We start from the raw sequence: 15,381 nt of genomic DNA on the forward strand, positions 1-15,381 counted from the left end.
TATATAAAGAACTTGGAACAGGATGATGACCCAGGAATAGTTTTACTTTTACTCTCCCACTGCAAGGTATCATGGATCAATACAAACTGACCATCAAATAAGGACAGGCCTACTTTTTGAGGATGCCCTTACCCCACTGGCAGCCCCACTGGCTTGACTGTGACTATAGGAAGCCCAGAGTTCCAGGCTGAGGCCTAGGATAGACTGTGGCCAAAAGAATATGAAAACATTCATAAAGCTCTTCCTACATGCCAGACATTGTGCACAGCCATTTAAACAAATGATTTATTAAAGCCTCACAATGACCTGTGTACTGCTCCTGGACCTCATCTCCAAAATGTGTCACATTAAAAAGGGGATTCTAATAAGGAACCACATCAAAGACCTGCCGTGAGGATCATACATGGAAAGTGTTACATAGCTGCAAGGCATGGAGTGAGCAGTTCAGGAAACGCCATCTATTACTGTTAAACCCACATTAGGACAGATGCAGCATTCCAGGCCTGGAAGTTAATCACTTGCCCCCAAGTGTACTAAGCTTTCAGCATCAGGGCCAGGACTTGAATCCAGACTTCTGACCCCAAAGCTGGTGCTCATTTCACACCACCACGGTTGGACACCATTAGGGTTTCACAGTGTTTTAATCAATAGCTCCGGGCACCTGTGGTTCGTTGGCCTTGCTGGCTACCCCCCACAAAGGACGAAGAACCAGGACAGAGAATGCCTAGCCTCCTACACAATGCCGCTCTCATCTGGGCAACTTCTGCTCTACTTCTACCTGTTTGGGACTGAGGTCCCGGTGGCAGATCCCACCTGCTCCCCTGGAAGTTAATCCTAACTGCTCCTCTACTCTTGCTTTGGAACCCCCCAAATCCTCCTGATAATCCAACCTTGCTCCCCATTGGGTCATGCACTGGCACTGTTCACTCCTCAGCGCTAACCTCAGGGCCACCCACTCAGAACCTGGTCTAGCCTGCCACTTCCTGCCCAGGAATGTCCTGGACTTGGGGTCCATCAGTGCCCTCCACACTTGTAATACTGGAAGGTACTTGCCCTTAGCAGTGGGTATCCTGGTTGGGAACCTGGCTCTACGGGGAACTGTTACAACTTGCAGCTTCCCTCTGCCTTTGAAGATATGATCACACATCTGAGGGTCTCACACATCTGAGGGTCATCATGTAGAAGAAGTAAGGTTAGACTGGTTCTACTTGACCTCAAGGAGTCCAACTAAAACAGTAGAGTCTACAGAGAGAAAGAAGTCAGCCAGCAGAGCTCCTGTAACACCAGTACTCAACAAATCTGTGCTAAGCTGGAGGGAACAGAAAAAAAAAAAAAAAAAAACCCAAAAAATGAAAACCTTGCAAGCCCAGCTGTGCAAAGGAGTGGGTAAGTTATGTGGTCTGGGAAGTGATGAATCCCTTCATCACTGGAGGTTTTTAGGCAGGATGCCGAAGGGTTGGACTGAGCGATCCCCAGGCTCCCCTGGAATTCTAAACTAAGGTCCAGGACTGCAGCTTTCAACCTTGGGCCATGCATCAGAATATCTGGGGAGCTTCCCAAAATACTGATGCCCAGGGAGCCATGATGGGAAGTTAGTGTGGGGAACTGAAAATTTTCAAAAATGCTCCCCAGGTGCTTCTAATGTGTTATGAGGGCTGGCTCTAGGGTTCAGTGATGCGATATAACACACAATGAACTAGGTAGATACCCTCAGCCTCTTAGGACCATAAAAATGTTCTTCAGTGTTCAAAATCTGCATTTTTTTCTTGGTTTATTCCCGGTGAATACTCCCGGACTTAATTTGTGCCATCAACACCAATTCATTAATGTCACAAACCTCACAGCGGACATACAAGATGGAGTATCCTGACACAAGCCCTGAGCCAGAGAAAGAGTAACATGCAGCAGGGGTTTCAGAAAGGGTCTCTTGCTGATCAAGACACAGGACACCTGGGCTAAGGAGGCCAGGAAAGGTTGGGGATGAGGCGAGAACTCTGTGAAGTCGTATCACCTGAGCTGGACTTTGGCGGGTGTGAAAAACATCCAAGTGACCAAAATACTGTAGTCTTCATATGCCACACGCTTCAAGTCTTAGCCATGCCCCAAGTCTGAGCTCTTTTACCCACAGAGAGCTCCACTACTGCCTGTGCCCACCTTGGGCTCCAATGCTTCTCCTCCCCACTCAGTCATTACACCTGTCTCTCTATCCTGGCAACTGAACTCTGTCTTTGCATTGGAGACAGCCCGGGGCCTTTCCAATATCCCTCCCGGGCTTTGAGGATGAGCACGGGGCTTACTCATCTCTGAATGTCCACCAGGGCTTAGCTTAGTGCTGGAACATGGTAGGTATCTAAAAAATGTCGCTTGCACTGATGACTGAATGTTGCATCCCTTTCTCCACAAGTCATCATATGAAAGCTGAAGCAGACACATCCAGATAAGGCCCCACAGGTAGGGCAGAACAGCAGAATGTGGTCACCCCAAATATATACAACATCCAGTCCCCCGATCCTGGATGGGGATGCCGACTCCACCAGGTGGGTTGAGGCTTTCTTGGCTTCATCCCGCCCACAGTGTCACACCTGGCATCCAAAGACGAAGCGCTAATACCAGTTACTTCCCTCAGGTGTTCAGAATTGAATGTGTAATAAGCACATGGGTACCTGCAGACACAAGGTGTCATTTTTATGAAGACAAGGTGAAATCATCATTATCATAATAGGCTGATAAGACCTAAACTCAGTCACGGCGAGACATCAAACATATTAAGCCTAAAAAGGCACCTGAAGAAATACAGATCACCGAGCAAGAAACGAGAAGAATGCCCCGACACAGACTGGTTCATTCAGAAAACAAATTAAAACCCTACTCATACCCTGAAATCAACTCCAGATGGATTAAGATTTCAATTTAAAAAAAAAAAATCAAACTATTAGAAGAAATACAGATTAACATTGGAGTAAGGAAAGCTTTTCTAAGCAGCATACTCCAGAAATCATGAAGACCACTGGGAGTTATTTAATAACAGAAATGATTCGGTGTAAGCAACAGCAATCTCCAACAGAACTGAAACACAAATTATAAATCGTAAATAAAAACTATTCCGCAACTCAAATGGCAGGTAAGGGGCTGCCATCCTTAATCCACAAAGAGCTCTTACAAATCAATAAAAGATAAACCTAAACCCCACAGGGACATCTGGGTGGCCCAGTTGGTTAAACGACTTACTCTTGATTTCGACTCAGGTCATGATCTCACAGTTTGTGGGTCCAAGCCCTGGGTTGGGCTCTACGCTGACACCACCAGAGCCTGCTTGGGATTCTATCTCCTTCTCTCTCTGCCCTCCCTCTCTCTCTCTCTCTCAAAAAACAAAACAAAACAAAACAAAACAAAACAAAACAAACCTATAAACCCTACTGTAGAAAGGACAGACAGAAGATATAAGTATACACTTTTAGAAAAGAAACATAAATGGTCAAAGCACATGGACACCAGGAACCCAAGAAATTACAAATGAAACTAAATTGGATTAGAGTAAAACAGGCGTAAATGTGTAAAATCTTTCTAGGATACAATTTGAAAGCACGTATCAAAATTTTCCCCTTCTTACCCAACAATCCTCCTCTGGGACTCAGTTCCAGGGAAACCATCAGAGACTTAAGCTAAGAATTCTGTTACAAGATGGTCGTTAGAGCACTGTTAAATTAGGGAAGACTATGGAAAGCCTAACTGAATACGATACAGATTCAATTACTGTTGTTGAATGTTTAAGATAATGGAGACATCTTTCCATGTCTCTAAACAAAAGAAAATAAATACGTGCAATATTACTTAATTTTTGTGCTGGGAAAAATGTATAGACAGATGCATTGAAAAAATGGCTAATTGAAAAATAGTGAAATGCTAATGATGATTTCTTTGAATTATAGAATTTGAGTTGGTTTCTATTTATTTTTGCTTATCTGCATTTTCTACACCAAACTTGTCTTAGTTTTTTAAAAGGGGGAGAAAAAGTTCACAGATATAAACGTTGAAACATATTTAAAAATCCAAGCTTGTGGTCTAAGGAACTGCCTCAGCACACTGCCAACTCACAACCGCCCCCACAGAGAGCAGGTAGAGGCTGCACCATTCCACAAATGCCACGCAGGCTCCAAATCACATGCGTGGCTTTGGAATGCACCAGACGGATTATGGGGCTGTCTGGCTTTCTGGGAGTGCACATCCAAAAAAAAGTGAAGCTTCACTGTAAAGAACTTTCTAGTCACTTTCATTTTCAGAATTTAGTCATGGCCTGGAGAAACCAGGAAAGCCCCATTCCTCCTACTTCTGTTTGCCTCCTCCCTGTGGCCCACGTACTGCTGGGCCCCATAGAAGGGGGAATTTTCCCAACACTCACAAATGCTCAGCAATGAAATGCTCTGCTCAGCAAAGCAGGCAGGCTCCAGCCCTGTCCCTGGAGACATAACCATGGCACTCATCTTTGCCCTTCTGTAGTGTCCGGCTCAGGCATGCAACACAGCAAGTTGCTTCTTTTGAATTTGGAGAACTGGGGCCATTTCAGACCAGTGGCAGGTGAGGCCCTTTACACACAACTCCTGCCACCTTCCTCCATCACCGGCAGTCACACTAAGGCGAGTCCCAGGCTCTGGCCACATTATGCACCCAGCAGCACTCCCCTTCTGATCTCAACCACTGTGGACAGGATGCCTTCTGTCTGGGATTGTCCCATCTGCACCTTCTTCCAAACCCACCTCCCATATAGGGTGCTTTTCCCCGCCGGGATGGACCGGAGGTCACCCGTGCCTCCTCCAGGTTCTCCGGAACCCTGGGAGGCAGAATGTGTCCTGCTTTAAGCCCCAGGACTGAGCCGCTGGGTCAAGCCCATCAAGGCTTAACTATGACTGTCCTCTGGTATCCTCCCTATTGCTCAGGCCAGAACTTTGGAGTCACCCTTGACTCTCCTGCCCCTCATAACCTCACGTGGCATTCATCTGTCAGGAAATCCTGCAGCTCTACCTTATGGATGTGTCCTGAGCTCGGTGTCTTCTCCTCACCCACCACTAGCACCCCTGATCCAACATTCACAGGTGCCCCAGCTGGCCTCCTGCTCACCCCGCTCCAGGCTGTTCCCCACTAGGCAGCCAGAGTGATCCTCTCAAAACCCAAGTCAGAGCCCATCATTCCTCTGCTCAGAACCCTCCACTCCCTGTCTCACGGTCTCATTCAGACTTAAAGTGAGAGACCCTTCCAGTGCCCCCAAGGCGCACCATACTCAGTCTCCCTGGCCCACCTTTCCCACCTCCCCAGCCCACCTCTCCCACCCAGTCATGCTCATTTCCCTGAATGCCCCGGTCCTGCTCCTGCCTTGGGCTCCTGCCCTGACTGCTCTTTCTGTGCGGAATGCCCTGCCCTTGAAACCATAGGAATCCTGCCTTCACATCCTCAGCACAGCTGAGAACTCATCTAAAACTGCACCATATCTCAAACTCTGGCCCACCTTAGCCTCTTTAACCTGCTTTACCTTTCACACTCTCCACCCAACACACTATATTTGCTTGACTCCTCTCATGAGGGAGCAAACTCAGGGGAGCACAAACTTTTTTTTTTAGATTTTATTATTCATTCATTCATTCATTCATTCATTTTCCAGTAAACACTTTGCACAATGTAGAGCTCAAATTTACAATCCCGGATCAAGAGACATGCTCTACTGACTGAGCCAGACAGGTACCCCAGGGAGCACACATTTTTATCTGTATTGTTCACCACTTTATCCCCAGTACCTCAATAGAACAATCCCCAGCACATAAGCAGTGGTCAACAATATCTGTTGAATGAATGAATGGGGAGAAAAGTCTTGATATAAGCTCTCATGGTCCAGCTGAGGACTGGAGGTCCAGCCTGTAAGTGAAGGCCCAGCAGTGGGCCAGTGATATCCGCTTCCCCCTACCCACCTGTCAAGTTACTTCTCCCCTTGTGGACCTTGGGGAGCCCCTTTTTGACCATTACTCTTAAGTCCTGCTTGGAAAACACAGGGTGTGAGTCATTCCCCAAGGCCTTGACTAATTCTCTCTCCAATCTTGGACCCACCTCCAAGATCCTTCCTCTACAGCATAATGGGAAATCCAGAGAGCGCTCCCCTTGGAGAAAATGGAAAGGAACTGAATGACTTAGAGGAAAATTCAATTCTTCCTGGCTCAGCAGTTGAGAAAGCGAAAAACTCTCAGGAAGCTAGTGCCTCTGAAAGTGAAACATTAATAGAATATTACTGGAAAATACCAAACAGGAAGAGAAGGAAAATTCCATTGTGGAAGCAAGGTCCTCTGTCGATGCTCCTTAATGGTCTCAGTAAAGTATTTCAGAATCAAAACATGGAAAGAACCGGAAATCAATCAGGCTGTCACCCTTCCTGTGGACTGGAGCTTTGGCCAAACCACTTCCACACCCACAGCACAAAGGGCACTGAGCTCAGAACAGAAGGTCCGTAGCCTGGCCACTGACTCAAGCCAGTACCTGCTGTGAAGTACCTCCACACCTCCCCAGAGCCTCAGTTTCTCCATCTGTAAAATGGGGGTTATAGCATTTTCCTTACAGACTGACTCTATGAAGCAAATTAACTACAGGTATGAAAGTGCTCTTAAGTTATGGAATACTTACATAAATGTAGGAATCAATTGCTCCTACAAGGCTAACAGAGGGGCTTTTTATAAAGTCTAGCCACAAATAAGGCAGAGGAAATTCAGGCATGAGACTGCGCAGCCTGAGGGGGTATGGCACAGTGGCCAAAGACAAAGACTCTGGATCCAGTTTCAAATCTCATCTCTGCCACTCACCGGTGGTAGGACCTCAGACAAGTTATTTAACAGCTCTGTCCCTCAGTTTTCTCATATGTAAAATGGGAATGACAGTAGCACCTACCTCAGAAGACTTGGTGCACAGTAAGAGTTAATGCCTATAAAGCACACTGAACATTGTCTGGCTCAGAGTACACACACTGGCTAATAATACTATCGTGGAAAGCTCCCTCAGTTGAAGTGACTACTCTTTCTTTACTCGAATGCCTCCTCTTCCAAGATTCCTCCGCTTCTCTCGTCCTCACCCTGCTTCTCCTTCACCTCCAAGGAATCAAGGTTCTGCCCAGAATAGCCTCTGTGCCAGAATGGCTCTCAGCTCACCCATACCACTTTATTGATAAATTCCGCCACATAAATCTGTATTCTCACCTGGTTCCTGTGTCCTCACCAATAAACTCCTTATGGGTAGGCACCACATACCCCCCGGTTCATCCCTGTATCCACACAGCTCCTGACAGTGGCCTGCATATGGCAATTCCTTCGTCAACACAGGCCAAACAGAAGTCATGAAGTCAGGATGGCAGAGACCACTGCATCCTGTCTCCATCCAGCAGGAAACCCACCACCACCGCTCAGAATGCCAACAGGTGCTGCCATCGGCCAGCCAGCATCCCAGCTCTCTGCTTCAAAGTTATACATCCCAATTTATTTTCTAGGGCCAAGCCTGACCTCCCCCTTCTCCCACAGGCCACTACCTCTTGGCTGTCTCAGCACAAGATCTAGAAGTCAGCCCAAGATAAACTGCCCAGGGGAGCGCTTGACACAGGCGAGTTGAGCTTTGCTAAATGACCAGAGGAAGCCACACCTGTTTCAAATTTGCCCTTTAACGTCTATTTTATGGGTCAGAATGTTTTGGGGGCGGGGAGAGTGAGGTCAAGTCTTAGGGGGTTAAGTCGGGGGAAATCAGTCCTGTTCCGAGATTGTCAGATTAGAGGATGGTCACCTGATCTCCTTTAAGGAAACTTAGGTTCCTTTTTGATAAGTTCAAGGTACCATTAGATTTTTGGTTATTTTTATTTATTTATTTATTCCCCCCCACCCCCCCCCCACCCCCAAACAGCACATACAGCCTCACCAATCCTTGGAGGCAGGGAATGCTTGGTGTTTCTCATTTGAGAAGACATGACAGTTACAAGACACATGTTTTGTGCAGCTGTCCCTTGAGAAGCACCAACTCTGCGCACAGAATTTCTCTATAAATAATTCAAGGGCTTCATTAACATCTCATTTATGGACCTCAGAGGCAGATGCGGGAGGGAGAGAGAAAAGCCAGCTCTGGGGTCTCTTCTGGGGACCACCAAAGCCCAGACTGAATGGGGTGGAAATTAGGGCAGAGGGGAGAAAGAGGAACATTAAGTGAAGGGAGGAGGAGACACACAACGCACATTTCAGTAAATATCAGAGCCCTACTATCTCCATTTAAATCACAGAGAATAGTACAACAAATTGATAAATAGCATATAAACTTGGAATTCAGATTGCACAGATGTGATCCTGATTCTGTCACTTGGTAGCTGTGTAACATTAAGCAAGTCATTAACCCTGAGGCGTCGGTTTCTTTATCTATAAAATAAGGGTAATACTACCTGTGGTAGATGGATAGTATTGAAGGCCTCGGTTAATGGACTGCCTGTATCCCTGTCCTTTGCCATGAGATTATGCAGATCCTCCTCTCTCCTCTGTTTTAAAAAAATTTTTTTTAACATTTATTTATTTTTGAGAGACAGAGAAAGACAGAGCATGAGTAGGAGAGGAGCACAGAAAGGAGACACAGAATCTGGAGCAGCTACAGGCTCTGAGCTGTCAGCACAGAGCCCGACACAGGGCTCAAAACCAGGAACCGTGAGATCACAACTTGAGCCCAAGTGGGACGTTTAACTGACTGAGCCACCCAGGTGACCCTCCTCCTCTCTCCTTGAATCCTGGCTGGCATTGTATCTTGCTTTGGTCAACTGAATGTAGTAGGCTTATCATTTAAAGGAGGGGTTGGAAACTACAGACCATAGGTCAGCTGCCTATTTTTGTAAACAAAATTTTACTGAAACACAGTTATGCCCTTTAATTTATATATCATCTATGGCTGCTTTCCAGCTCTAAGGGCAGAGTTGAACAGTTGATGGAGACTGGCTTTCAAGCCTAAAATTACCCACCCTCTGGCCCTTTAAGAAAAGTTTGCTAACCCCTAGTTTTTAAAATCACGGAGTTTGGGGTTATATGTTATGCAGCAATAGCTAACTGATACAGTATCTAAACCTCTTCTAGTGTGATTGTGAGGATTAAATGACCAATTAAGTGGTCAGCACAAAGCCTAGAGAACAGATTTCTCTTCTGGGGACTCAATGGAGAAAAATGGGTTTGATATGCAACATCTCTCTCACACTACTTTCAAGGGACAGGACTTCAAAGAAAAGAGTATCTCAGGATACGTGGGTGGCTCAGTCGGTTAAGCGATCAACTTGGGCTCAGGTCATGATCTTGCAGGTTCTCGAGTTTGAGCCCCACGTCGGGCTCTGGGCTGACAATTCAAAGCCTGGAGCCTGCTTCAGATTCTGTGTCTCCCTCTCTCTGCACTCCCCTGCTCATGCTCAATCTCTCTCTCAAAACTAAAATAAAAAATAAACATTAAAAAAATTAAAAAGAAAAAGAAAAGAATATCCCAAGCCAAACCACAGACACTAACTTTGGCTCTTACCTTTGTTAACCAAAATGGAAACTGACAACTTATGTTTGACTCTGGCTTCAGTCAAGCCACACATCAATGATTTCGTGTGAAAAAACCCCAAAAAACAAGTTGCAACTCCCCAGCAAGGCACATGAAAGACCCTCTTCCCTTTGTGGCTCTAACCCCCTCTGCAATCCCCCATAATACCTGCCCTGCTGAGCCTCTAACCATTCTTTCCCAAGCCTTCAGACCCTGGCACAAGCTGCCCTGTCCCTTCTGCATGGACAGCCCTCCTCCCCAGTTCCTGGCCTAGGAAATTCCCACTCATCCTTCCAGAGTCAGCTCAAATATCACCTCCTCCTCCTCCTGAAAGCTCTCTTTGACTTCCCATAACTTGAGGCCCTACCAGTCCCTTGCACACACTTCTGTCTTGGCATTCCTCAGGTCTCTCTAGCTGTATTTGTCTCCCAGACTAGACCTTTGCAAAGCTGGTATTCAATTGCAAACTGAGAAGCTTCCTTCTTGGAAAGCTGACCACCATTTATTCTCTGAATATCCCTTGTCTGGCAGGCCATTCAGAAACTGTTTGCTGAATCTTAAAAACAAAAACAAACAAAAAAACGGTTAGACATGATATTATTCTTTAGAAAACGTGTTATTTAACTCAACCCTGTGGATGCTGACAAAATATAAAGTGTTGGTACACATTAGCATGTATTTAAAACTTGGGAAACTGATGTCATCATGCATCTTGACTTTCTCAGTTGTGGTGGAAACATTTACTTAATTATGATAAAAGAAACAAGACTTCAGCAGAAAACATACGATGAGACCTGTTTGGCTGCACAAGGGAGATCTACCAAGTTACTGGCTTCTTTTGTCATTGTTAGTTTTTAATAAAGACAACATGAAGGAATAATATTTCTATCTATTAAAGTTTCATTTTCTTTTCCGGGGAGCTCAGGTTCTCTCAGCCTCTTACCTGGACTATAACTGTCCCTCAACTCTGATCCCATTCCCACCCCACCCCCACCCCCCACTGTGACAGCTCAATCATAGTTCTGAGTCTGTCCCTTTCCTGGCTCACCAGTTTCAAGGACTCCCTGCGGGGTCCAAACTCAGCTCCCGCCTACTTGACGTCATCTCCCATTCACTAAGGGAGGCCCACTGCAAGAAAGCTTTGGTTTTCAGGAACATACTCCATGCTGAGATTCTGTATGAACAGGTACACACGTATACTCACACATATTTACATATGCAAACTTACACACACACGTATACACAGCACTGACACAGAAGTGATGCAGGATGCAGTCACCTTTTCCCCTGCACAGAAAATCCCAGTTCCATCTCTAGATCCAGCTCAAAGCTGCCTCCTAGGTAAAGACCTCAAGAAATTCCCCAAGACAAACCCCGGGGAAACAAATGATGAAGACAGCGTATGACAATCTCCTCCAGAGACTTATGATAGAAATTACTGACAAGTCTTCTGTAGCTGTCACTCCTTCCCCTCTTCCACATGATTCTAAAAGGGAAAACACCCAAGACTGGATGCTTGGGTGTGTGTGTGTGTGTGTGTGTGTGTGTGTGTGTGCGCGCGCCGCACTACAGAACTCACTGGGAGAATAAAACGACGCCTAAGTGTGTGATACAGAGAGGCTCTGGTACTGAGGGAGGCAAGAGGTGGAACCCCTATGGTGGGAGGTGGCACAGGAGGCACCAAAAAGGAGGATCTGTGGACCAACAGCTTCTACTTCACACCACAGTAACTCCCAACTGAGGCCTGATGTTAAAAACAAACATAGGGCCTGGCAGACAGGGTGGGGGGTGGGGAGGCATTCAACAGCCTTATGGGTTCTTGTCCTATCCCCAACAACTGATAGAAGGAAGCTGGGCCTGAGATTAAATGGGGTACCAGAAGTGGGTTTTCCTGGATCCATGTGTGAGACGCAGAAGGAAGGCTCCGAGGTGTTCAGGGGTGATCTATAGTACGCCCGGGCTTCCAAAAGCTGTCTGGCTGAAAATAATGCCAAAACCAGGCTGCGATCTGACTGCCTGACCAGGAATGGGTGGTGGCCCCAGATGAGGAGACAACCCCACACAGAGGGCAGAGATGAGGGGATCTAGAGTCTCTGCATCCCAAAGCAGTTCCAATCAGAAGATCCAGGGGGAGCATTAAGGAGAAGCCACTTTACATCAGTGGTCCTCAAAAGTGTGATACCAGGATCAGCAGCAAAGATCACCTGGGAACCTGTTAGAAATGCACATTCTCAGGACCCACAGCAGGCTTGATGAATCAGTGTTTTAGAGAGCACTGCAAGTTCTGGTTTGAGAACCACTGTGTAGTGTGGCCCTCTGTGGTTGCCTCCCCTCTTCCTGGTTAAAAAGAACATCTGGTAGCTGTGATTCCTGTCTCTGGATCAGAACAATTTCTTAAAAGATCAAAGATCTCAAAGTCACAACCTAGTAGGTGAAATGCAGCGAAGAGAGATAAAAAAAAATAATCTGCTAACCTCCCTTGAGCAGCTAAATCCCTTCACTGGTCCTCACTGTGCTTAGCTTACAAGGTCCTTCCTAACCTGGGTCCTGATGCCCCTCTGGGGTCCTGCACAACTCTAACCTCTCCATACCAGCCACAAAGGCATCCCTAAAGTGCCAAGCTCTCGGCAGCCAGCCATCGTCACCACCCCTCCCCCACAATGGCCCTCCCTGACCACCTCCACTTCACCCCCTGCTGTAACAGCACTCCCATCACAGAACTCATCATTAGCACTGCAGCCTGGGCCATAAAATTCAAGGGGGGCTGCTCCAGCACCCAATAGAGGAGGGCACAGAAAAGACCCATAAAATAACATGATGGTGAACGAAGCCAACTCTTAAACACATTTGACATTCCAGCTATAAAACACATTATCCCTCCCTCAGTATTTGAAATAGTCTTAATTGTAATTAGGAAAGAAAATGCCTACTAAAGTTTTGAAAGCCATTAAAGAAAACTTTAGCAAGCAGCAGAACCACAAGCAGTGAGAGAGAAGGATTTGCCCGCCTGGGAGGTGGTCATGGAATAACACAGGGGACACAGAAGGTCAGCACCATTAACTGGGAATCTCTCTACCTTCACTGGTGGGGCCTTGCTCAAACCAACCATAATACCCGGGAACTTCAGAGTCTCCCAAGCCAGCACCTAGCCAAGCCTGAGCCATACGTAAGGCAGCAGAGAGCCTCTTTGGTGTTTCCCTCACAGATCAGCCGTAAGCCTTTGATCCTGGAGGCTCCCAGAGAAACCTCCCCCTCCTCCAAGGCAGCACCTGGGGGAACCACCTGGCTCCCAGCTTCTTGTAGGAAGCCCAGAGTTCATGCTTCAGAAGTGTGCCCCCTAACTGGTCCCAGAGGTAGGTGGGATCCTCCACTGACTGCCCACCCTTTAGCAGACCCAGATGAGAGGGAGACTCTCAGGACCTGGGGCCTCAGAGAGAAGCCAAGCAGAGAATTAAAAGAGGGGGATCCCTTTAGTCCTCCCGCTTGGAAAACAAAAAGATCCCTTTCCAAGCACCAGCTGGCAGGTAGGAGCCTGTCTCCCTTCTGTCTGGACATCCAGTCCTAAAAGGAACTCAGACTCTCTATCAGTCTTCCCCAGCCCACGCCTGGGCAAAAGTTTACCTTTGGGAAAATGTGGGGGTGATGAGGAGAACAAGAGGGACGCCAGCCTGACAGACATCGCAGGGCACTGGGCCTCAGATATAATCAAAACACTGCCTTCCACCATAAGTAGCAGAACAAGTATTATTTTATGGGGAAGGGAGGTGTCACAGGAGTGTGAAGGAGGAGTGGGGGCCCAGTTTGGCTGTAACTGGTCTGCTTCAAAGAGAGGGATCAAAATGGCCTAATATGTGTGTGTGTGGTGGGAGGGGGGTTGTCATAAACTCATCCCCTACATTCCCGGTACAGTAGGGGGTGGGGTGGGATAAGGAAGAGGTGAGGAGTGGAGGGGTGAGTCTCCTTCCAGCCGGACGGATTGACGGACCGGACCCCCTTCTGTGCACGGCGGGAGCAACTGACTGGTCGAAGTGGAGAGATCCTGGAGGCAGCACATTTCAACCGGAAAAGCACGCGTGGGGGTTCCCGGTGCAGCTCCAGTACAAAAGGCCGCTCGGATTTGGCAACCTGGCGCGAGGGGTGGGGCAGGGCAGGGCTTTTAGAGGAATTTACAGTTGCACGTTTAAAGACAGCCGGTCCGGATCTGCCACCAAGAGTGCTGTGTAATATCGGACGAGTCCCTTCCCAGCTCTGGACCTCAGTTTCCCATCCACAGAATGGGGGGACGGGGTAAAGAAGAATAAATGCTCTTCTAAATCCGTGCCAGCTCTGACTTTCAGACTTCAGTCCTCGGGGGATGGAAGGGCTGGCTGTCTTTCTTGGTCTAGGTTGGTAGGATGCTCCTGTCAGACTACTTCCGAAGGGAGCACCTGGCTGTGGGCCCAGAGAGGGGACGTTCTAGGAACAGCAGCTAAAGAGACTGTGTCAGGAGGCCGAGGATCCAGGATTAAGCGCGTGCGAGGGGGCAGAACTGGGAAGCAGCGTGGGATCCCTGACCTCAGGGTCCTAGCCCCAAGCTGATGTAGGAACCAGAGCGTTGCCTCAGTTTCCCCACGCGCACCGTGTCTCAGGAACCAGGGGTGAGACCAAGGGACGCCTTACCTTGTCCTTTTTACCGGCCCCGCTCTCCTCCGCGGCCGAGGCGGCACACTTGTTGAGCAGTTTCTTGCCACCGCAGGCCGTCGGACTCCAGGTGCGGCCGCCAGAGCAGGCACCCCCCGGGAGGTCTCCGGCACCGCCCGCGGCGCTCTCCACCTTGATGAGGCGGTGCTTCGGCGAGATGTAGCGCACCTCGGCCGGGGTGGCGGGCCGCCGCTCGCTGCTGCTGCGGTAGAGGTGCGGGGAGCCGGAGGACGAAGACGAGGACGCGGCGGCGCCTGCGCCGGAGGAGGCACAGCAGCAGCCTGCGGCGCCCGACGCGGACGAGGCTGAGAAGGCGCGCTGGCCCCCGCCCGGCTCCCCGCCGCCGCCGCAGTAGTCCAGGCGGCACATGGCGCGCAGTTTGCGCAGCGAAGAGCCAGGCCCGTTGTAGGGGTCCTCAAAGTCGCGCTCCTTCTGTGCGCGGTAGGCGCGGATGAGGTCGCTCGTGCTGCCGCTGTCGTCGGGCAGCGATCCCGACGAGGTCGAGAAGCAGGAGGCGGCGGCCGGACCGCAGGACGCCGAGGCGCCCGCGGGAGCTGGCGGCACGGCCTGGGGGGCTGCGAGGGCCGCTCGCCCCGGCGCCGCTGCTCGCGGTAGTCCGGCCTCGGCGGCTGCGGGGGGCTCTTGGTCTTGCTGTTGCCCAAGCTGAAGTACTTGTTCAGCCACTTGGCCATGGCGAGAGGCCGCCTAGGGCCGCGGCGCGGGAGCCTGGTCCGCCGCCGCGGCCATTCGGAGAGCAGCGCTGCGGCCCAGGTCCCTCGGCGCCCCGGCCCCGGCGGGGGCGTCCGGGGCGCCCGCTCCCGACGCCAAGTTCAAGTTCTCTCCGCCGCCTCCTGCCGGCGGATCCTGGCCTCCAGCAGCTGCAGCACCGCCCTCCGCCTCTGCCGCGCGCCTCCCCGGCTTCGGATCTCTCGCCCCTCACGGGCGCGTCTCATGGGATCCCGGCCCGCGGCCCCAAGGAGAGCGAAAGGCCCGGGCGCCCCCCGTCTGGTACACTCTGGCCGTGCGCTCCGCGGCGGAGCGCGCTCCTGCCCCGTCGGAACCGCAGCCTTCGCCTGGGCCGGAATCTGCGGCTGCTACGGGAACTTGTCGGCGTCCTCAGCCCCCCTTCTTCCTTCCCAAGAG

The 15,381-nt window shown here is 49.5% G+C and overlaps 1 protein-coding gene across 1 annotated transcript in view; it reads right to left on the reverse strand.

Annotated features, from left to right (window-relative positions):
- Positions 1 to 14,945, reverse strand: part of SHB (SH2 domain containing adaptor protein B) — a 135,213-nt gene extending 120,268 nt beyond the window's left edge. Inside the window, 2 exon segments of the mRNA XM_030293834.1 lie at positions 14,218 to 14,807; positions 14,810 to 14,945. Coding sequence (XP_030149694.1) covers positions 14,218 to 14,807; positions 14,810 to 14,930 — 711 coding nt within the window. The 5' untranslated portion in view covers positions 14,931 to 14,945.
- Between the last annotated feature and the right edge of the window lie 436 nt (positions 14,946 to 15,381).

This window comes from Lynx canadensis, chromosome D4 (genome assembly GCF_007474595.2).
Source record: "Lynx canadensis isolate LIC74 chromosome D4, mLynCan4.pri.v2, whole genome shotgun sequence".
Taxonomy (NCBI): Eukaryota; Metazoa; Chordata; class Mammalia; order Carnivora; family Felidae; genus Lynx; species Lynx canadensis.